This window comes from Temnothorax americanus, unplaced genomic scaffold (assembly GCF_048541705.1).
Source record: "Temnothorax americanus isolate GAGA-0224 unplaced genomic scaffold, ASM4854170v1 Scaffold8, whole genome shotgun sequence".
Lineage (NCBI taxonomy): Eukaryota > Metazoa > Arthropoda > Insecta > Hymenoptera > Formicidae > Temnothorax > Temnothorax americanus.
Window position 1 is genome coordinate 2,598,231 of NW_027509802.1, and position 24,403 is coordinate 2,622,633.

Here is a 24,403-nt window from a genome sequence, read left to right on the forward strand (position 1 = left end):
GGGGGGGAGGGGGGAAAAGACGTTTCGAAAAACGAGCGTATAATCTTGAAGACAAATGCCGTCTTACGGGGCCCGTGCGATAGCTCGAAAGTCGTTTTCGCCCGTGCAACTCAGACATTAATAATAACAGCGTAACTAGGTCGTTACTTTTCGAGGGGAAAAATAATTTCCAAGTGTAATTAGATATTCGCTGCGCCGGTGGAAGCTACGGACGAGGATACTGCGTCTTCTGCGCGGGTTCTCTGTTTTCCCGTTAAAGGCGTGACGCATTAATCAGCCGCGAGTTTTCTCGCTTTCCGCTTTCTTTCTATCGTTCTTGCAGATTTCTCTCGGCGCTTCTTTACACGAACATAGTGTATATATTAAAGTCGGAATGGATAATTGGATAATTGCGTCTCTCGGGCTTTTTTACAAAATCCATCTTCAAGGAATAAACTTTTATAAAATAAAGTGAGCGAACAAAAAATCGATTATTACACTGTCTATATTTTATGAAAGTTAAATAAATAAGACACGTGAATTGTATAACATATCTTCTTTGATATATTATATCATAATGTATATAAAGACCATTTATAAAGTTATCTTTCGCCATGCACGCCGTAAGTATAATATATACTTAGAAGAAAACGCGGGGCGCGAGAAAGAAAGATTAAAATATCTTCAACTGGTAGCGCAGTTCCGCTGATATCCACGGAAGTAGCACGAAGCAATACAAAAATAAATGATGTCAAGAAATAAATGATTACGCAAAACTTGGGATTTACTACGGATTTCCTCCGACAGTCGAAATCCGTCGTCCGACAGTCGAGATCCGCTTTTATTCGCAGAATTATCTCTCCGTTTGTAATTTCCTTATATATAATCCCGCGCTTCGGGGGTAGCTTCCTAATTTATGAATCGTCAAGAAAAGATGTAAATACAATCGAAATGTTATCTACGGCCGTGGCGGAGAGAAAAAGGGAAACGTACCGCAACGAGATTAAAAAATATATCCCAAAGGCGTGCCCGATTCCACTCCAGCGACGATCGATCATTCGTATATATTACCATTTCCGCGGTGGAGTTCGGTGTGCGGAGAGAAAAAGAGGATATCCATCTTCCCGTGGCATTCGACGTCGACGTCTGGGGGTATACATTGCCATCGTTGCCATTGCTGCCATGTGTAAGGGAACCGCGCCGCTATTTCTCTCGGGGAAAATGCGATGGAAAATAAAAGTGACAACATCTCCCGCGCGCCGGCTAGACTGTTTCTTTCATTATTTCCCTTTTCACTTCGCCAATGACGGGCTATCGGATTCGCGGTAATGAGCTGCAGTTTTGTACAAGTCGATCTCCGCGGCGCGAGGCATCCGCATTCCTTCGCGAGGAAAGTTTCTCGTTAACTTTACAGTATCGAAAAGGAACTCTGCAAAGAGTCATCGAATAGAGTTTCTTCGATTAGGAGAATAAGTCGATCGCACTTTATTTCTTATCGCGGGAATGCCAATTAACACCAAGTTTCGAAAAAGGTAAGTTAGACGTTTAATGTAAAAATTAAAATTAGAAATTATATACACGAGACGTATTCGAGATGTCTGAATCTCCGTGTATTGTACGCTAACTGTATCAGAAAATGTAGAATGGAATGGAACGCAGAGTCAGTGAAATCTGCAAAGACAATTCAATTCAAATTTCGCTTCAAATCCAAGCTGGATATATCCATTGTGGAGGAATCGATTAATATGGCCGTTTCCTATTAATGATCGCAAGCCTAACTTTCAATCGGAACTTTACAAAAGCGTCACTAGTAAACTGAGTTACGACAATGATTATTGAGTTTTCGAAAATCGAAGATCGAAATTCCGACGGTGATTACCATTTCCTGTTCAAGTGGCACTTCATACTTCATATATGTTCTGATCGTCACGATAGATACGATCATAGTATTACAATGCTATTGACTATTGAACATGTAACTTTCCTGATCGTTTGGTTTTCATGTGATAATTAACGTTACATAATACCTTGAATATATTTTGTGACGTTAACAAAGATGAGTTCAAAAAACATTCCTTCTCTTTATTCAAAAGATATTTTCACTCTTTTAGTTTGTTGTTGGATTTAATTATATCAATGTATTATGCATTATATGTATAATCAGAAATGTTATACGTTTGTTTTTGTTTGTGCTATGTATTCATTAATGCAATTACTTAACGAAATAAAACGTACAAGTTAAAGCAAGCCGGATTCGGAATAGAACGGGTGGTCAACAGTGTGCGGTCGTGATTCGATCGGTTCGTTTGCGAAAGCCGGTGAAAATAGAAAATGAAAATAGCAATTTCACGGCGTAGTGGCGAAAGAGGTAAAGAAGACGATGGAGGATGTCTGAAAGAAGGTTGACGTGCCCGAAAGACGAAAGGCGAAACGAGTAGCGCGCCAAGAAAGAGAAAAATACGAGAAAAAACGAGGGAGGAGACAAGCGTGATTCGAATCTCGTACGATGCGAGGACGTGCGGTGGTAGGTGCGCCCTTTGCCACTCCGGGACTTCCTTACTACTTTTTCGAACTCCGCGCGCACGTTCCGCCTCTTCACTCCGCCTGTTCTTATCCCCGGTTTCGATTAATCCTTACACTTACAAGTTCGAAGCTTGTAATAATGGCAGCGAGCTTGAACAAGCGCCGTTATTAGTTGAAGCTAAAATTATTTTAAAACATTCCTGCATTTGTTTTCACATTCAATACTTACAATTAGTAAAAAATTCTTTTAAGCATTGCAATATTGTAAAAGTTTGTGAATTTTTTACATTTTGGTGAAACGCGGCGAAATAATAATATAAGAAATAAATAATTTCGACATATATATAAAACAAAACGGTATATTCATATTTAATGTTTATGAAAATACAAAATGATATTTACAAAGCTAGAATAGGGAAACATTGTTTTCTATATTTATACCTTTACGCAGTTCTGGTAATCGATCGAATAAACGAAAATAAAATAACAACGATAAATGAGATAAACCGATGTAAAATTAATTCGAGTTTAGACTATAAACAGAGCAAGCTATGCCAATTGGGTGGGCACCACTATACTGAAACGAGCGACAAATTGTGATTAGTCGGCGTCCCTTCGCGCCTGGCAATCCATTAGGGCGACGGGGATCTTCTGATTAAAATTCACCACCTCCTTCATTCCACCGTCATTAAGACGGTCGCAAAATCGTGTCTGCTCTTCCCGGTCCACCTAAAGATGCGACTACTGCGCAACGGGGAAGATAAAGAGGATACATGAGAAAAAGATAGTGGCATGAAACTGGCAACACACAGAGAGCATCGTGTCGTTATGAAATGAAACTTACTGTCTCGTATACCGCAACGAGTACATACATAGATTCTCGTGGTGTGCGCGTGAAAACATCAGTGAACGCTGCGAGAGTAATCATTCGAGATGATTAATGGAACTCTCTCCACACACACACACACACACATCTGTATTGCTTCAGCTGAGCCAGTGTAAATCTTGGGGATAAAAAAAAAATAGAAAAATGTTTTAGCATATCTCTTTACGTGTGGTATCCGTTTATGTATAAGATACGTATATACAATCTCAAAATTCATCTTCCCTTAAAATTTCATTTCGTATACGGCTGATCCGAATAACATATCAATGGAAATACCTCTCACAGAGATTTGAATTGAAGTAGACAAACACGCATTTTCCTACATCGTATATAGTTCTGCTTTCACAATAGGAATCGATTCGCCATAAATGACAGGCATCGTTGCAAGTCAAGCGGAAGCGATGCGCTAGCGCTAGAGAGACGGCTATATGTAAATTCGTATTGAGGATATCGCGGATTAGGATACGCAAGTAGATGAAGCGAGTAGTCTCTTTAGAGGATATAGTCCAGTTTCCTGGAGAGTCGTGTTACTTCTTGGTCCCGGTCCAGCCGCGATGGTGCTCGAACTATTTTCTGAATACGTAACTCTTGCCTGCGGAGAGGCAGGCGGCCAAATATTCATGCGACCTCATATCGTGAAATGCAAACGGATGATTCGTCTCTTGCGATACGTAAACTGGATTATGCGCAACTGAGGCAGGAATAGAGTCGTACAGCGAGAGGTGTACAGCGGATAAAATAGAAAAGCGGAGGAGTTCTACGGGCCGTCTAACGCAGACTCGAAGAATATAAAATCAAAGGGAGTTAAAGTTCTCTAAAACATTGAATGTCTGCGCAAAGTTTGTTACTTCCGCAAAGCAGTTTTGCCCTTCGAGAGCATCTCACTAAAATAAATTTAAAATAAGTAATTATTTTTGCTCTTTGTACGATTTCGTCGTTTCTTTTCACAACGATACGTACATATTGTGAATTTGTATAAACAACATTCATTTTGTAAACTCACTTACACAATAAGAAAGTCTTGAAAGCGATAATAATAGCGACCTAATTTGCGTCTACATAAGAAAGCTTTTATAAAATTATTCTTTGTAATTAAAGCACAATTAAAGAATAAATAAAATTAATACATATCTACTAATAATTTGGCAAAAATTTATTTTAAAATATCAGTTTTCCACGCATTGCTAAATTTTGGAGACGTGATACAATTTTAATGCAAGATCGAAATTTAATCAATTTTTACTGTGATGTTTGCGTAATTTTCGAAATATTAAAACGTAACGGCGTATTGTTTTAATTAATAATGATCACAACAATTTTCTGTTTTCACAGTGATTGGCATAAAAAACTGATGAAACGTGAAATACGTAACGTATTTCCTCGTTTGCAATTTTCTGAAGTTGCGCGCTTTATTTTAACTTCTATTAAATTATTTTAATGTAATTTTCAAGAGGCAATGGCAAATGATATAATTTCTACCTATCCTTTTAAATCTTTATCCAATTCTTTAAGAATGATAAAGGTTGGGAAAAATTTCGTATCAAAATTCAATCGTAATTTAAATGATAAACCGACAAAACGCAATGAATAGATGGGAGAAAGTGTTGTTCTAAAAGAGGACAGCTCCGTTCATGGGAGCCGAGAGTTGTTTACTCATCTCCATGATGCGTTTGCGCATTCTCAATAGAACATCGTTGTTTTGCTAAAGTTTCCACTCCTCCCGTCCAAGAGAAAGCGAACGCGCCCAAAAATTCTGTTTTTTTTTTTACAAGCAAAATCTATTTTTGTCAATAAGTATAAATGAAATTAAGAAATTGCACTGGCATAATTTTTTCCATCAAATTAATCTCAAAAGCAGTTTATTTAATAGAAGATAGGTAATTAAAGCGTAAATAGATCAGACATAGCGATAAAATTAGCTCTCTCTCTCTCTCTCTCTCTCTCTCTCTCTCTCTCTCTCTTTGTGCGGAACGTATAAATAAGTTAATTAATCCACTAAAGCTTTATTTTAATGCTTACGTACTCCAATTAAAACTTCATTCGAGTTGATTTTACGGCTCGTGGTTGAATACGTAGGAACATATAAGTAGCGACAAAAAAGTTTCCCTCTCATTTCTCCGGTTGATATATTGGCTTATTTTTTGCTCGCAGAAAGTTACGAACGATAGCATCCGCTTAGTATTATGCCGGTACAAAGTTTTTTGACTACCGGGACGTAGTTGACTCGCTGAACAATATTTTCGTACTCGGACAAGCCGATAAAAAGTACCGGAATACTTCCCGTAATTAACCGCTATACGATGTGGAAAAAATCAAGAAAAAAAGAAACAATACCAACGACAGGCAATCGTACGTCCGTGTCTGTGAGCAAAAAAAAAGAACGATAGTAGGACAAATGTTTTATTTAGAATGACGCAACGCGGATGAAGTAGAAATGGTCAGTTCAGGGCAAGATGGCAACGAACTTCGCCAGATCAGATTAATTTTCTATGCCGTTTTCCTGTTGGGAACAGTACCATTATCGATCCCGTTGCTGACGATGGTGCATGGCATATAGGAAGTCGTCGGTATAGTGTTGCGCGACTAGGTCACAGTTGTGCAACAAATTACGATAGGAAACACCTCGACAGTCGACACTCGAGCAAGATTGAATGAATCGTCGCTTCTAATGTCAGAAATAATATCATTTTCCAATTACCTACGTATAGTAATAACTATAAAACCGATTTTTCTCGGTAATTATACGAGGGCGGTCTCGGTGGCCGACGCCCTATTTGCCGTAGACGATAGACAAAAAACACGCGCGCTAAAATTTATATTAAAATTCATGGGTCACGCGCGTGTTCCACGCCGCGATTAAATCTCCGTGTGCGGATGCGCGTATTACGTCCGCTCTATATAACATCGTCGGCGAAAATTGCGAATGCTACATCACGCGACCCACGGGATTTTACGTATTTCGTGGCCGACGATCAATCGCCTATAGCCTTCCGCCTATAAACACGAGAGCCGATGTGAGTTACGAAATATTAATTTCCGAGAACCCGGCTGTGTGGCGTAGCATATGATTAAACCATCTTGGTAAAAGAGATGTATCTGTGGAGTTTCGTAGTCATTGAATGTTTTCTCAGTTTTCTGTATATCTGTGCATGCAAAGCGTGAAATTAAAGGGAGTTTGAAATGGATGGTGCATTCTCACAGTAGACCAAGCACAGAGGAACTACATAGAATAAAAATAAATGCTATATTCAATGATAATTTTTATACTTGAAAAACGTAATGTTTTCCACATGATATTTTTGTTTTAAGAATGTGCTGCTAAAATTGCACTTAATGATATATAATATTCTAACTTATTTTATAATTATATCCTGTATTATAAAAGATGTTTATAAAATTACGGTAACAATATATAGAGATATATTTTATTTAATATCTATCTATAATATATGTGTGTTTATTAAACTATTTTCAAATTATTTATTCTCACGGACCACTTGTGTGAAGTAAGATAAATAAATCATGATCAGAAATGAACTCGAACATGATAAATGATATACGTGTCTGTGATATCAAAGGCAATTTCGAGAATAAATCTACCGAAGTAGTTAAAAGCATTAAAAAAGGTATAAATATGTATCGTATCGATAATTCGATAAGCCGCTTGACATCCCCAATCATTACTTTCTTCCTTTTTTAAATATCCACCGACTCATGAAGTACCAATCTATTTCAGTAATAACTAGAGTAAACGACTGGACGTGACGTCATTCGCTTCCAGTGCCGCTAAGTCGAAAGCAATGAAATTGTTGAAGAATGAAGGAAACCTATATTCCTGAGATGGACAATATATCTGCATTTGCACAGCCATTACACATTAACGACGGACTTTTGTTTATCTTAAAAATTGATGGTCGCTATATTATCTTTGTCTTTTTATTTTCGTTTCGTAAACGATGATTTCAAATCGCGGAATATAATAGTCGATCAATGCCACTTTGCTTTAGCGAAGAGAGCTTATTTAATTACCGAATATTTCTTTAGGTTTACGTGTGTGAATTGTAATGTAATTAAGTTTTTACGAAATTTCAATAAAACTTCTTGAACGTATTTTTCCCCACAAATAACGAAAAAGCGATCGAATGAGAAAAAACTAAATTTGTTAATGGTTTATCTAAAAATATTTAATCCTAATGTTTAAGAAAGTCAGTTTACAAACTACTGAAATAAATTGTAAGAACTGGTCAATGTAAGCTACTGCAAGCTATATTATCAATGCTATTAACATTGTTTCATCAGCATTGTTTCTCTTACTAACGTTGCGAGCTAATTGACGTAGTATTTGATTCAACTAATTATCTGTCTGTGTGCCAATGTCTTTCCGGTGCTCGTCTCTGTTTCCCGTTGTCTACTAATTACGTACAAATATTCTGCTACGCCGGCACTCCTTTCCTGTAAACTTATGCCTTCGTACATACACATGTATATACAGTACTTGCGCAGACGGGAAATCGCACAAGTTCAAGTGGAGAAGCAAACATCATCTGTGCACTTTGCAGTTTCGACGCGTATGCTTGCTGATACTGATTGTATACTATTGTTTATCATGTCATTACTGCGATTGCCATAGATATACTGCGATTTACGAATTAACATTTCCAGTATTATTATTATGTGTTAGCAAGATTAGTTTTTAGATTAGTTTATCGAACCCCGGAGGTTTTTCATTACCGAATTCTTAATTTGATAAATATTACATTTCTTTTGCAAAAAGTTAAAAATATATTATTGTGTTAAAGAATTCAACGTACAGGCACGCAATATATAATTCCTATAATTTCTGTAGTTGATACATATACCGCATTTCGTCATAGTCCTGGTTCGCTGGAATCTCTCATTACGTTTACAAGAATGCGGCAGGAGGTGCCGCACTGAAGCGCGGACGAAATGGGTGCGCGCGACGTTATAATTAATTAATTGCGTCTAAAACTTACCGATTGTGGTGAGCACTGTCAGAGAATAGAGGAACGCCTTCGCGAAGTTCCATTCGTACTCCGGCACACGGCGTTCCGTTACAGTCTCGCTGGTGGAACTCCCGGTATACGTCCCGGCAGTCTGGGTCGCCATCATGTCCTCCGTGATCCTTTTCACTAGTTGCTCCTGAAATTTCGCGATCTCCTGGTCTGCCAATTTCGTCCAGTTCTCACGGTAGAGAACGTTCAAATGCTCCGTGATTATCCATATGTTCTCCACGGTCTTCGTCCGGGCCTGCGTCACACACGGAAAGTTATTAATTAGACGACGTTTGAAATATCGTCAGGTACTGCGGACTACGTCTACGTTCGTCTTAGGATTATAACTGACATACTGTCGATTAAATTAAATTCGCGTACGATCGTTAATTAACGCACGTCAAACGGGTATGAATGCACGTTTCGCGGATTACATCTTATGACAAATGGTGAAGCATCAGTCTGTGTGACTGCTTCATCATTGGACCGTATATACCGTAAAATTCAGAAGCTTCGCGCAGAGAGAGAAGGCAAGTTAATAAAACGCAATAGAAAACCGTTTTTTTTGCAGCATAAAATCAGACAATAAAATCAGACGAATTATTTATAAAAAGAATACGAATATTCAATCGTTTGCCGATGAGCGATTGCTATCGAGAGAACAATCCTTCGTCGCTATTATTGGCCGGAAGCAACAGACAGCAGCCTTTGTGCCGATGTCCTCGGGGAATACGCTTTTCCTGTAAAGCGTAAGGATAGCGGAAAGGAAGCACGATCGATAAAACTTCGTTGAAACGAGCGCTCGCGCCAGAACGCACCGATAATTCGATTGACTTCGGGCTCACTGAGGTCACCTCAGGTAGAAAAGCGGAATGAAACCGGAGACGTGACGATAAATCGAGAAACTGGTGCCGCCGGAACTGTTTGCTCCTCCTCAAGGGAAAGAAAAGCAAAAACAAGTTGGTGGCTTACGTCCGCGACCGGCAACGACAACCGTGATGCACTCATAGTATCAACAAATCTGTTTACTCTCCTTCTGTTATTCTTGCTCTTATTGCACTTGCTTGTACGTAGCGCGTACACATGCTACATAGTTATTACGAAATATATCTACGACTTTTTGAGCCTCGAGAACAATTTCGTCATGCATCTTCGTTAGGTGGCTATAGAACTTCTTATTATAGTCTATGATCTACAGCTACATTTGAGCATAACGAGGATACTTCTTGGAAAAGAAATTGTGCATGATTTAAAAATATGTTCCAATATCTTTCCGCTCACACTAAACGATATTTTTTGGAAAAAAACAACAGAATTATTAAATTATTATTAATAAAATTACTACTGAAAATTACTACAAAAAATCTAGATACAGTAAAAATGTATAAAGCAATTTTTTCTTACCTGTTGTATCAAAGCGCTGGTGTTTCTCTTGGTATGCTGATTTCCGGCTATCGTCGTAGCGAGGGTCCTTTGTTGAAGGCCGACGCCATCGATGGTCCCGCTCTCGATGGCCAGGAAGATGAAACTGCCCAACAGGGTATAGGCCACGAGAAGGGCGCATATCCCGAGGTTTATGATAAACCCTTTCAGGAATGAGTGCTGGCTGGCTTTGTCAGGCACCCCGCCGAAGCACAAACATCTCACTTGGCGAGACGAATGTGTCTTCAAGCGTTCCGACGTTGATCTTTTCAGGGACGAAGTGTTGCCGTTGTTCGCCGGCTTGAAGCCCTCGTAAGCTCTATAATGTCTAACGTTGTCCTTCTCCATCCTCTGTCTTTTTGTCCTATCCACAGAATCACCGAGTCCTATCGCCGGATATGTCGCCGTACGCACGCATTTGCCTACTCACCACTTATATTTCGAGTGACGATGGAATTAACGGCCGAAGATGAAAGATTCATCGGCTTTCGGTGATAATTTCGCGCTTCGTGACGCGCGTGACATGTCAAAGGTTTCACACTCTGTTATCTGTTTCGAGGCGCGATCGCTAATTCGTCCACTGTTTGTTTACGTTCATTCGTTCGTCACAATTGTGCGTAGAATTATCTCGGATTATCATACTTCGCGATAACACAGAGCAATACTCTCGGCAGGAATGGAGTTTTATAATAGGGTTTTCTTCGTACGCGCGTCCTCGAATCTCGTAGACTCAATCGCCACAGCCGCATGACTGGAGTTTCGCGCGAGCTATAATCTAGGGGACGGATCTCTCTTCGCGTTTCCTCGACCACCACTCAAATTCGCCGGCGACATTCGGCCAGATGTCACTTTGATTTTCGTCACTGTCGATTTCTTATTACGACGCCCGGTCGAAATCGCTCGATTGAATGATGTCCTGGAAGGATCTTCTGACAGCAAAGGGACGTTCGATCGTACATAGTGCGGACACTTCCGTCATTTTTCCATAGCGGGATCGTCCTGGCTGGAATGTGGATTGGAATTCTATAGAGAAAAATCGATGTCCGAAATATGTTCTACGGTATTAGTTACCTCTCAGAACGCTTTTGTTGCGGACACTGATGGCTAATATTATAAAAATATTTTCTTGCCAAGAAGATCTTAAAGACCGGTTTATAAATTTAGCTTTTTCTAGCTTCAATATTTCATCATTATTACAATTAGCTTTAGAGAGTGGAGTCGGTAAGAGTAGTAGTAGTTAGTAAAGTAGTAGCAGTTAGTAAAGTCACGAAAGATGGAAAATAATACGCAGTAATTTATAAAACTTTGCTTAATTAATAACTCTTTGCTTAATTTTTATGAGAAAAGAGAAGTAAACGTCAGGATATGACATTACAATTACTCATTGTTTATCGCGCGTTCGTTCGTGAGGTCAATATCAATTTACGCGGTATTAATGGTTCGAGTTATGTGATTTAATTTAAGTTCGTAAACGAATCGCGATATACAAGTGTTACTTTGTGCCGACTAATGCATTACCGCGCAGCACGTGGAAAATGGATGAAAAATAACGCCTTCGAGAAACCGTGGCTACTAATCTGTTCTCCCTCCTTTCCCTCTTTTTCTCTCTACTCTGTATTTCTCACTCTTTCACAGAGAAAACAGAAACTTAGAGAAACGGCACGGAGGAAATTTTCGAAAGAGTCTCTATGAGTCACTTAAACTTTCTCCTTACCGTCTGAATGCGAAGCCGCTCAGTTTTCCGCTCTCCCATCTTTCCTTCGGCTCCGAGTGCAAAAAACGAATGGCAGCGGAAGAAGGTGGAGCACGGTTCGTCGGCAAGCGATAGAAACTTCAAAGCCTCATTCCAACAAACTGGATTTCCGTAATAAGCAAGTCCGATGCACGTCCGTGGGCGCCGCGCCGCGCGCCGGTTCGCGCTCGCTGAATGTTTTAGCGAAGCTTTTTCTTTATTTTATCTTTTCGTCCTCGACACGAATTTCCGCGCCATTTTAATGCACCGTCGGGCAGTTGCGAGCGGTCTCTATAGAGAATTGGACTTTCCGCACGTTGGAAAGCCGATTAGTGCGCCCGAAGTCGAACTAGTAATTTACTTGGTGTCTTTCATGTGCCACGAGAGCGGGGAGAGCGCTTGCGTTCGTCGCATGTAAATAAATCGCGCGTTGTCTTCCGGGGTCTGTCTTGAAGCTCAAGAACGTCGCCACTTTCCTGCTTCGCTGGACTCTGAAAGGAGAAAAAGTGATTCGATTACTCACCCTACTTTCCTCGAAAGAACGTTAAGTGATTAACGTTAAGATACTTGATCATTAACTCCCGTGTCTCAATCAATAACTGTTTAGTGCTTGCCGTGCAGAAACGATTCAACGAATCATCTATACGCCACTCATACTTTCTTACCGAAGACATTCATGCTTTCGTAATATCGAAGAATTCAATGCACTCGAACAAATTTTATTTCCAGCCGGAATTTGTGAGAATCCCGACGTCGGCATTGCTCGTCCGTGACTGTTTCGACGTCTTAAGAAAGACGGTTGAATTCCAGAAGGACTTTCGACGTAGAATTATTTGAGGGCCCTGGGGGAAATCGCGGGAAACTTTCGAGCTACGTGTTTTCCTGTGTACTTGCACTCGGTCACCTGGAGCTTTCCAACGGAGGGGACAATAATCGACGGTCATGGTAGAATCTACCATTATGGGAAGTACAGAAAAAGAAGAGGCGGACGAATCGAGAGACGGGCGATAGACGGGCTGCCGGGATAAAAGTCTGCGGATCGAGAGGAACGACGATGGATTCCGCGCGAAAAATATTGCTTTCTTCGTACGTTCGACATCCATAAATGCATAGCAAGATCAACCGATCCCGCGACACCGTCTTCTTTATTCTTCACCGTGATTTAAGACTCGATCGAGGCTCGGAGAAGATACGGCCGGCTTTGAAACTTTCATGAAAAATGATTTGCATAATGCGTAAGCCGGTAGATGTTCCGCGGTACAGAAATGTAGCGCGACATTTTTAATATTGAAATAGTAAAATAACATTGGATCTTATTGTGTTGTTTCAACTGACGCAAACAATATCTCCCCCCCCCCGTGATTAGACAAGATTCTCTAATTATATATCCTGGGATTAATTTCAACCCAAGCGGTCATAACAATAGCGCAGTCATGGAGCTTATATACAATTAGTAATAGCGGAGGGAAAGTCAGATTCGGTGTGCTCGCTCGCATAATAGTGGAATATCTCTCCAAAATTTACCCTCTACTGGTCATTCGCATTCATAGCCGTCTAAATATGCACAATATACATTGTCTTCTATAACGAGACCACTTCTCGACAATCACATTCGCACGAACACGGTCGAAGTAAGCACGTCGGATACTAACTCGACGCTAATTTATCGTTTGGCGTGATCGATCGTGGCGCTCGATCGGCTCCCGGTTTTCTGCGGCGAAGAAACGATCTCGCCGCGGAACAAACTGCCAAGCCAGGCCGCCGATCGTAAATCGGATCTGATCTCTCCTTCTTTCGTCTCGATTTGCAGACCTTCCTCCCTTTTTTACGACTTATTTACGAGCTTGCGTTTCTGACGTCGCAAGCGTTTTCGTGTAAAACCATTAATATTCTATCGCAATTGCGTCTACTTTTATTTACTTACTGTTAATAATTATCGGTATTCCCTTTAAGCTTGTACATCGTGCGAACGACGTTGTAAGATTGCATGATCGCTGGCGCGTATAACAAACGCCGGCCGCCTTTATTCTAAAGATGATAGAGGCGCACCTCGAGAGAATTAACCTCGATTCTTTTTCATAAAGTTAACATTTATTGATCAGATATTTAAATAGAGTGTTTTATTAAATTCTCGGTAATATGCGATATTTAAATTTAAATTTAATGCTTCCATATATATATGTATTAATATTATAAAATTTAATAATATAAAAGAATAATGCGGAGGAAAAATTAAACCAAAAATAACTTCGAATATACACGTTTCGTAGCATTGTTTCTGCCACATTTTGCTCGATATACCGAATATGCTATCACTTCGTGGAATTTCCTAGAATTTCATGGAATTTCGTTAGAATTTCGTCAAATTTAAAACTGCGCGTCTTTCACAGAGATTGCGTCGCAGCTGGCTCGTACATTAGCATTTATAACCAATTCACAGCGAGAATCGAAGGATAACCGGCACAAAAGTCGATTACATCACCGACGGCTTCGTCGTCCACGAAGGGTAGAGCTTTATGGGAGTGGTTTTCACGGCAGGGAAAGGAGGGATGGTCAGGGGAAAAGATGAGAAGAGGAACGCAGAGAGAGAGAGAGAGAGAGAGAGAGAGAGAGAGAGAGAGAGAGAGAGAGAGAGAGAGAGAGAGAGAGAGAGAGAGAGAGAGAGAGAGAGGAGTGACGGGGCGAAAAATGTGCAAGGGAGAAACGAAATGCGACGAAAAGAGGGGCAAAAGGGGGAGGGGGAGAAGGTAAAATGCAATTTTTCCGTTCAGCGCTTTTTCCAGCGACAGGGGAACCACCTGTGCTCGTCTCAGCGACTTTTAAATTCGTACCATTGTCGGCTCTATTTGCTGAAAAATGTTTATTCAATTTCGTTTACCGGCACTGCAAGATATTTACCCGGTCGCTTTTGCTCGAACAGTTCTCGCATCACCGCGAACGATGGAAATTGGACGACGCAGGGTTGCGACGAGGACCGAAAGGAAGCGGGGACGTTCGGGTGAGTAAGTTCGCGATATGTACATAAAACTGCATTTTCCTAATGCTTCTAGGAGAGCTACTTCTCATAAGGATATCAAAAATAGATTTCAGCTCGTGAAAAAATGTGCATATTTTCGAATCAATGACGTTCGTGTAGGTTGCACTGATGTTTAAAGTAATGTTTGAGATTTGTCGCGCGATAGAAATTTGAGGACAAATTGTAGGAATTGTACGAAGAATTGTATAGAAATCGCGAGTCACGTAGAACATTCAAAAGCTTCCCCCCGAGCGGCGTACGATTGCATTTCGCGCGGATATAAATCCATAGAATAAATCGGGCGATCTTAATCATTGCGACGAAAATAGAGTCGTACATGCGGGCTGAATTACGATGAGTCGAGAATGAAGTTACGGGTATTCTCTCTCGACTCCGCGTCGACTTTGTCCGGTTTTGTGTATCAGCGAACGAGATCGCTGTCGGCGATAGAAATTTATGGCAGAGCCGGAACCCTCGAAAATTTCATTAAGCCGTCCGTACAGCGATATTGAGAATCGACGGCGAACCGATCGAAAATGGAAGTTATACTATCACGATACAATGTATTTGACGTGACCGCCTAGGGTACGCGCAAAAAGCGAGTTTTTTGCGGTTTACGTGCACATATACGCCAATTAATCACTAACAGCGATAAATATTTCATAAATGTATTAATGACGATGCGCGATAAAAATATGAAAACTCCTACATTTTTAATTCAATAATTAAAAATTGATGTATTAAGGATATCATTAAAAATGTTGAAAAGTGAAGATGCATAATATCAATTTGAATCGTTTAGTTATTATACATGTCGGAATTCGATTCTTTTGATAGCGCCCAACAATTTCTTTTTTTTTTTTTTTCAAGTGGGAAAGATTAGTCTCTTTAAGTTACAGATTAGTATCTTTAACTTTCCCATCGATGATCACATTCGATATAAAACATTTAAGTTCTCTCGTATCGGTTTGACCAACACAGTTGGTCGAGAAAGAAAACTTGCTTAGTAACTTCCCTTAGCGTCCCAGGACGCGGATTACAGCCTTATATGTTTCTAACTTTTTTTTTAAGGTCGGGTTAGCCACACCGGTCTTATCTGCGCAAATTGAGCACACCGAGTGCAACTGAGGCGACTGCAACCTAACCGCGGGTAGAAACTACCAAGGAACAAATAACGACGATACATTTTCGCACAGCTGTTCGGTAAACTTCACCGCTGCCGCGCCGCACCGTACTTGTCTGACCATGAGCGCCGCCGACTACTTACGCGCCTCGATGCTGCTTAATGTTGGTGATGTCGTCAGCGCCGTGGAACAAGGTTTACCCGGAACTTCTTAGGATGAGATTCTTGTCTATACTGTATATGTGTAAGTATTTGTGTGCATTTGCGTGTATCCATGACGTGAATCCACGTAGCGGAAGCTATTTGAAATGAGTTTTTTTTTGCGATTCGGCCTGTTAGGGGATCGCGGCACGAGACGTTTTAGCTGCCTCCAGTGATACGCGCCTCGATTTTCCGGATTTTGCTTTTGAGCGTATCAGGACTGCCGCTACACTTGAATTTCCCGTCGCGGAAACTTGTCGCGTTCCCCCCTTGCAAAGTTTCACGTTAAAGACAGGCCGGTTTCGAGACGCAAATGAGCAACTTGTCGATAACCGCGACATACTCACGATTGCGATCCGACTCCCGCATAAACTCCACGTCGTCATGTGGCGTCAATATTTCCGACCATGCCGCACGAGCGAGCGCTTCACTTTGAAAGCGCGTTAACCTTTTGCCACCGAGCAATCCGGGAGATTGGACAAGTTTTTGCCGAGTTTCCGCTACGCAGCAGTTATGCTTGATATAGTGTCTCTAATCATATTTATATGGATGCTGGGAATTGACACTCTTGAATTCAAGATTTATACTTACGTTGCATATAACTTTGTGGATTAACGACTAATTTTGTCAAACTAAATAGTTTGAACACAAGGATGAAGTTTATGTTACTTTAATATTTGATTTAGGTATTAGTGGACTTACGAAGTATGAAACTCCCAACGTGCCATTGTATACTTTGCATAAGTTATCTCGTTGAAGCTTTTGAGACGTGCCAATGGGTTGCGAATAAGCAAGTCAAACGGATTAGAAATCGGAATTCCGAAGTTTGCCATATATTTTTTTAGACTTGGCGTATCATAGCGTACACATTCGCTTTGCCGAGTGCTAAAGAAGAACAATTCGCAGAAGCGACGTTTGATATAAGGCACACCATTTTGCATCTCGCGTTATATATTAACGTATCGCAAAGTTCAGAATGCGCGCGAGTTCGATCCCCATTCCCGGGCTACGCTATATCGGGTAAGTGACGTAACGTCGAAGCAACGAAGTTCCTCCAATAAAGCTTTAAACACGTCTCGCTGATCCATAAATTAACTTCGGCAATAGCACTTTGTCGCGAGAGCGCGAGGGAACCCGCGTTATTATCGAATGAACTTTCCCGAGCTTATAGCCGTGGCCCGATGCGATTACTTCCTGTCCGCGCGCAGACTCGTGGCTACGACTCAATTCGAGTTGAGCATTAATTTCTGGCGTAAATGTTGTACCAGTTACTGCAAAACTGGCTGATGTGCCCTTTCCGCCGTGCGCCGCCGGGGCGTTGCCCAGCGGTAGTCGCCGCTGTAATTGCCTCGACCCGAAGCTACCCGCGAAGAGTCGGCGATCCGAACGCGGTTTATTAGGTGGTTGTGCTCAATTATCGCTGGTACGACTATAATTTGCTCTCCCTCGTTTGTGCGAAACCCCGTGGTCGAATCACCGCCGCGCGAAATTGACTGAATGAATTCAAGTCGCGCTACACCTCGCACACTCGATCGATCCGCCAAAGGACGCCACGCTACGTTATCGATATTATTCGAGGGCCGATATTGGTATCGACGGATATATGTATGTACACGCGTGTACAGGGGGTTCTTTCATTAGCGGAAGTAAACCGGAATTATGCGTGCCGGCGTAAATAGAGTGCAACGATTGCAGTGCGCCCGCGTCCTCCGATCGCCGATAATGGAATTAATTTAACGTAACGCAAAATCGTCGAAAGTAACGGACGCATTAAGCGACATCGATTAAACCGATAGCACGTGGAGATTGCACGTGAGCGCACCGCTGCGTGCTTTAGCATTCCCATCATGTAGATTTTATCCGCATTATCCGCGCGGATGATTGTAGCATGACTGATGTAATATCATAAATTCATAAATAATCATGGACCGAACACCTGCAGGTGTTTATTATATTAATTCAACTAGATGTATCGCCGAATTAACGGCATTAAAATAAATAACGGTTGCGTGACTATCGAGTTAAGTTGAAGCATTTTCATAGCAAATTAGAATACTGCAGAAAGAGAGAAAAAGAGAGAAAAATTTATTTTTGCTGATTATTTTTAAGTATAAAGTTTACTAAAGTTCTTCCTAAACTTAAACAACTTTACGAATCGATACTTTTATAAAAATTGGTTCTCCTTTCATAGAAACTTTTCTGGGAAGCATGGCACGAATGATTCGAACTGTAACGTTTGGTGGCATACCAGGATGAAGGCAATAATCAAGTTAGAAAGTGCACATCCTGCTACAACTCCAAGCTATTTTGCTATATATATAATCCCTGTCTCACTATATCATAATTTATGGCGCCAAGTCCCGGACTTTACGCGCAGCGGACTTAAATTCAATGGACGCGCAAAATTGTTTCAACGCAAAAAGAGATATCAATGTTGCCCCTATTAATCACATCGTGCGCATTCATCCTTCAAGATTAATATAATATTTCATTCGCATAGCCATATGCAAACGTAATTGATAACTCATTAATAAGTAAATTATTTATGCAAATAAGCATAATATATTAATACTGCTGATTATTCAAATTAATATACGTACATATAAATTAATTACACCTAGAAAATAATATTACAATTAATAAAACTGGACAATTCCTGTGCACCATCAAATTATATATCATTTTGTTTAAAATAATTTAAAAAAAGAGTTGAAACAAACCCGATGTCTTTTTTCTTATGTAACGAAACATGGATTATAAAAGAATTTTAATTCAGTTAAAAGATATTAACATGTATGAGTGTACTGCGCGAATATTCCGACAAAATGAACATAAAACAAATTGTTTATGTTTATGCACGCAAACAGCTCTGGCAAATGAAAATTAACTTGACAATTTATCCACCTTACGCAAAACTTTCTAAATAGTACATAGTACTGAAAATTTTCGACTCTCTCAACTTTTAGCCAGATTCTCTAACATACTAAAAATAAAAAAATATGATTCAAGTACTTTGTATTTTTCTCTTGGATAAAGAAAAAGTTTTTCAGCTCGTCGCAACAAAGTATCAAAATATAATAATCTCTTAAAAACAAAAATCGCGAATAATCCCATTCTTAATCAAAGCATCGAAAAATTCGACTCATAGTAAACTGCTAGTTAAATGTAATCGAGCGTTATTGCTTTAACAATTTCGCAGAAAGCCGGTAATATATTCCGTGATTGTAAGGAAACACGGTAAAAATGCGCGCCACGGTGCAAACCAACACTCGCAACGCGGAAAAATATATTTCCATAAATTCTCAAACTCAAACTCTGAAATCTCCCTCTCTCTCCCTTTGTCCCCTCCCTTTCCCCCCCCCCTGACATTCTGCTATTCGTACGGTATACCGCGCTGATCGTTTTCTGCATTTTACATCGAATGCATTCGCAGTCAACAGTGGAAACGGCGGGAATCGATCTGGCGCGTACGGCATGCGGGACGACAGTCGAATACTCCGGAATAAGAAGAAATTCACTTCTACAGTTCGCTAAACCGAGCCCGCCGATTAATCGGGAACTTCCAGGGACATCGTCGACATGCGCGTACTTTCCGTATCACCCACTTTTTTTTGTCACCGGACTTAAGAAATTCTCATAGATTTTATTAAAAATTTCACGCTTTTAATGCAAAGAGGATAAAGGAATGCGGGAGAATACGGAAATGCGTTATACGCTTTCCGCGTATGATGCACAGTCAGAGAAGTACGACGGAATATGAAAACATGTTGTGAGAAAATGAAAGAGGCTTTTCACTCAAACTTACAGACGTTTATTCAGAAAACTCCGACTTATCCGTCTTTGAATTCTTGAAGCGGATAAGCCTTCACGTAAATTTATGTATATGTATTGTATAAACAATTCCTTTAAATATTTTAATCAGATTTCCATAAAAACATTTAAGATAAAATAGGAAACTTAATTGGAAATATTACTGCTTTTTATGTGTATGTGTGTGTATATGTAAAAAAGAAAGAGAAAAGAAAAAACAAATCAATAATTTATATGTATGGGGCGGTAAATTATATAAATCATAAAAAATATCACTTAAAATTTGTGCATTTTCGCATGAAGAAACATTTTATCGTTTCCGAGTTTGCCTATAGAGATACTCGCTATTGAAAGTGACGAATCTCTGCACGTATACCTACTTTTTTCTCTTCACCGCACATTTTTTTGTGTCGATTTTCCTGTAATCTATGTCGACGGAACGGCGAAATAAAAGTTTCCGAGCGAGGGAAACCGTTCATGTGCCGCGGATAGCGCTTTTCGCGCTTCGAACTAACGGAAAGAGTGCCGATAAAGTTTCGAGGTATTCCGAAATTTTCTTCACCATCGACGCGGATGGCGACAGCGATGTGTAGCGTGAAAAGAGAGTCTCTCCTTTGAACTAAAAAGTACCGAAGCTTTTCCAAAGACGAATGATGAGGATGGAACTCAATATACAAGAGTAGAACTTTTCATTATATTTCTTTGTCAATCTTGCAATTCAAGTTCGCGTAGCAATAATATTGCATGTTAACCGGATATATACTTAAGCAAAATTAAATAAACAAAACAATATACAGTTTCAAACATCCGTAAATTTATAGGAAAGCTAGAAAATATACAGAAGATATAACTTTCATAAAGCGAGCGTATAATGGAAGGAATTTCGCTGTAATTTTTACGTGCAGGGAAAAATACGCTGCGAATGTAACCGGAATTCCTCTTTACATGCACGGGAATATTAAGAGCTCCCCGTAAATACGAGGGTGCTTAAACAGAAACTAGCCGGTGGTTGTTGCTGCACGCGTGGCGCAACAGCAAATTCGATGACCGGTGGACAGTCGCATGCAAATTATTGTCGCGGCACGAAATGACAAATTAACGGCAGGCGGGCCATTCATACGGACACTGATTAATTGCCATTTACTTGCAAATTTCCAGGGTGCGCGCGTTTACACATCGCGCGCGCGGCTAACTCACGTCCCTGTCCTGCCCCTCGGCGACGTTCAATGCCAAAACGTAACTATACGTCGTGCTATGTCACCACTCACGTATCTTGTTGTTTGTATTTTCATTGCGAGCAACGTTATAATTGTGCTATGACTGCATTATATTCCAAGATCGATGACGCTAGACGCATGATATTCACTATAATATGACGAAATATTTACCAGACTCAAAAAAACAAAGAGAGAGAGACAAAGACAGAGAGAGGAAGAGGGAAAAGTCTTGTGTTAAAATTTGCAGTTAAATTATGAATTATCCGACGAATTGAGTATAATAAAACATTGTTCATCCACGCAACGCACTCGCAATACTGGAAATTGCATTGTCCCAATTACTCTGATATATTCTTAAGATCCGCATTTGAGTTCTGCACACACACACACACACGCTTATTAGATACGGTACACAGTAAAGCACTATCGACATCAGCGTTTCGCTACCCTTTGCTATTCTATGTTTACGTCGCCATCTTCAGGTATCACGTTTATGACGTGACGACGTAGAAAGTGTCTATCGTGGAGGAACTACCTAGGCATCAACCCCGATGAGACGCCCCAGGTGGAACTACTCCCGCTCTCTGATTCGCTCGCGCGCGCGTGTAGATGTAAGTCTATTAGATGGTTCGACGATCTAGGAACACGATCTAACAGTGGCACGGAAAGTTCAGCGAAAGTTCTCTGACATCGGCAAAACTTTCGCCGCAACAAAGCCGTGCCCCCGCAAGTCTTGGGGGGTGCATTCGTGTAGCAGCGCCGACAGCGGTAGAGCCGAAGCAGCGCCGGAGCTTGTTTGCCGAAGTGGTAATAAAATATCGCGGCGCACTCGCTCGCGGTAAAATCGGAGTCGCGGTACCGTTAAAAATTATTGCTCCGCCGTGCTGCAGCGATTGACTTCATTGCGGGTTTAATCTCGTCCGAACCGTTGTTACGTTCTACCTACGCGGACGGGCGTATCTATCGAAAAGCATTGCGCATCGAGACATGAATAAAGACGAAACTCCGAGTTTCGAACGGGATAAAGCTTATTTGGGCCGCGCGCGTGGTTTGATTACGTTTTTTCCAATACAGATTGCTCCTGTAACCGAGATATTATCGGATGTTCTCGTTAGCTTCTAGCTTATTGCGTTCGTAAAAATATCACATTTTCAAATTGATTTTGCGAGAAAACATCAATTATTCTTTATAATATATAAATGACTTTCAGATAATATTTTGTAGTCATCATTAAACAAAGGAAAAAGGCATTTAATTGTTAAAGCATTAAAACAAGTTGTTAAAATATACGTTCTAATAAAAGATCGTACTAAAACGAGTGTTTTTCAAAACTATATCTTGTTTAAAAATGTCTTGCACTTTGGCATGAAAGATAGTAACGAACTTCTATACAGGATGAAAGATAGCAGCGTTCTTCCTTTATCCTTTCCTCCTCATTAGTATTCTTAACATGAACTTTTTAACTGATCCTTTCGTTCTGCGTCTTCTTTTCAACCTCTGTTTTTAATAGCACGTCTCATCCACAAACAAATTAAAAAACCAATATCATATCCTCTTAGGCTCGCATGTTTCGTTTTCTTTACAAGAATGCATTAAACCGTGTAATGATGAAGAAAATTATTAGAGAAAATAAATAAGTACAAGGTTTGCAAATTTAATTAGTAATCCTTCCTAAGAAATAATAAATATGTAACCCTGGCAGGCAAATATTTCAAACAAAAGTGGTCTGAAAGGAAACAAATAATAATAAAATTAATTTCCAGAAAAATCAATTTTTTAAGGTTATTATTATTTGATATTTTTAAAAATAGAATTATATGATTTTTTACATACGTAATACGACTCTTCTAGTTATTCTGCAACAAATTCAATTTAAATAAATTTGTATATGATAAAATATATTTATTTTATATATTTGAAAAGGTTAGTAGTTTAACACTATAAAAGATAATCACTAAAAACTTTAACATATGATTGCTATTTCGTGAAAAATAATATTGACATTATTCGCTAAAGAGAAACGTGGTTTTCAGTCAAGTCGATTTTTCAGTTTAATCGCATCTCTCTCTCTCTCTCTCTCTCTCTCTCTCTCGCATTAAACGCGCTCCTCAGGTCTCGAACGCGACAGACGATTCGGTGAAATCCCATTCTGGGCCGAATGCCTCGATTAAACGAGAGGTAATCAAATAAACGGGATTTGAACGTCGTCGTCGATCCTCTTGCGTACAGCAAGGGGCGATCAATGGCGAAAAACTATTCCCGATCTGTTTAAATTGCAAAGAATCTAAATTTCTGTGCAAATAAATTTGTTGGAAATTCGTGCAAACTGCCGAATTAACTGGGATTATAAGTCGAGATCGTGACCTGTCTGACTTATCTGAAAGAAATTTAAAGCTTAAAGAAAAAATCTTCAATTATATATTAATTAAGGTAAGACGGTTATCTGTATATTCCGCTTTGTGGCGTCATTCAGCGAAATGGTGAATAACACGATAATTTGATTATCCGGTTATCCGTCGAACAATAGGGTAACTCCTGGTAGTTGCTGCTGTTACTAACACAAAGGATCAAATGATAGAAGGCAAGTGCGTGCTATTGCTTCTACGAACGTATAAACTGATTCGTAACGGCGAATACCAATTTCCACTCAAAGGATACTAATTCGTGCACGTTATGGCGAAGTGGTGTTCGCCTTAATCACGAATCTATATTCGTGATTAATGATGCATAAAATAATATTTTCGCATTATTAATGACTTCAAATGTTCGCGATATATAAACATATACATACATAGAATATTGCTACACGTTCTGAGATAATCGATAGCATGTACCTGTATCACAATGTTTTATACAGCTTCCGCAAAGGTATCGTTGCACCGCGAAAAAGGAACAACGTGGATCACGAAAAAAGGTAGCGTAGAGAAAGTTAACTAGATTTGGCAGCTGCCGCGCTCAAACGTAATATCATAAACTGTTTATTGCTCCGGTGACAGTCGCCGTTCAGCTCCAGTGGCTCTAGTGCTCTTTAAATGCTTGTCAGGGCCAAAACTTGTCAGGGAAGCGTTATATACGGAATCATTAATTCATGAAGCTTGATAATAGAGATTAATTATGGAAGAGTAGTGAACGAATACATATACAAACATATATGCTTATCTACGAACACATATACATAAATAAATTTCATAATTTCTTTATGAGACATATTTTTAAATGTATTCATGTATTTGCGTAATACACACATATGTATATATGATTTAATCATATATTCTAACGTATTTATACTGAAAATTTTAGACATAAAGTTAATACAAAAATTCAAAAATATTAAATTTCTGCGTAATTCGTTAATGCTTTATTTTATACCTTTTAGAAGCAACGTAAAAATTAAAAATTAATAGAAAATTTTCTGTAGCTCTCTTAATTTTAGTATTATATTTATATTTGAAATATAAATATAAGTATCTTTTAACCATTTG

The 24,403-nt window shown here is 39.7% G+C and overlaps 1 protein-coding gene across 11 annotated transcripts in view; it reads right to left on the bottom strand.

Moving 5' to 3' along the window:
• The window catches only part of LOC143907171 (TWiK family of potassium channels protein 7), a 262,816-nt gene that overhangs the window by 47,165 nt on the left and 191,248 nt on the right, over positions 1-24,403 (bottom strand). For 10 of the 11 annotated variants that reach the window (XM_077423759.1, XM_077423756.1, XM_077423755.1 and 7 more), the window contains 3 exons: positions 11,537-12,045; positions 9,805-10,825; positions 8,383-8,656 (listed from right to left, as the gene is read on the bottom strand). In XM_077423759.1, the coding sequence (XP_077279885.1) occupies positions 8,383-8,656; positions 9,805-10,170 (640 nt within the window). In that variant the 5' untranslated portion in view covers positions 10,171-10,825; positions 11,537-12,045. Of the gene's footprint in view, positions 1-8,382; positions 8,657-9,804; positions 10,846-11,536; positions 12,046-24,403 lie in introns of all 11 variants that reach the window. The other variant, XM_077423757.1, reaches the window with a different exon arrangement.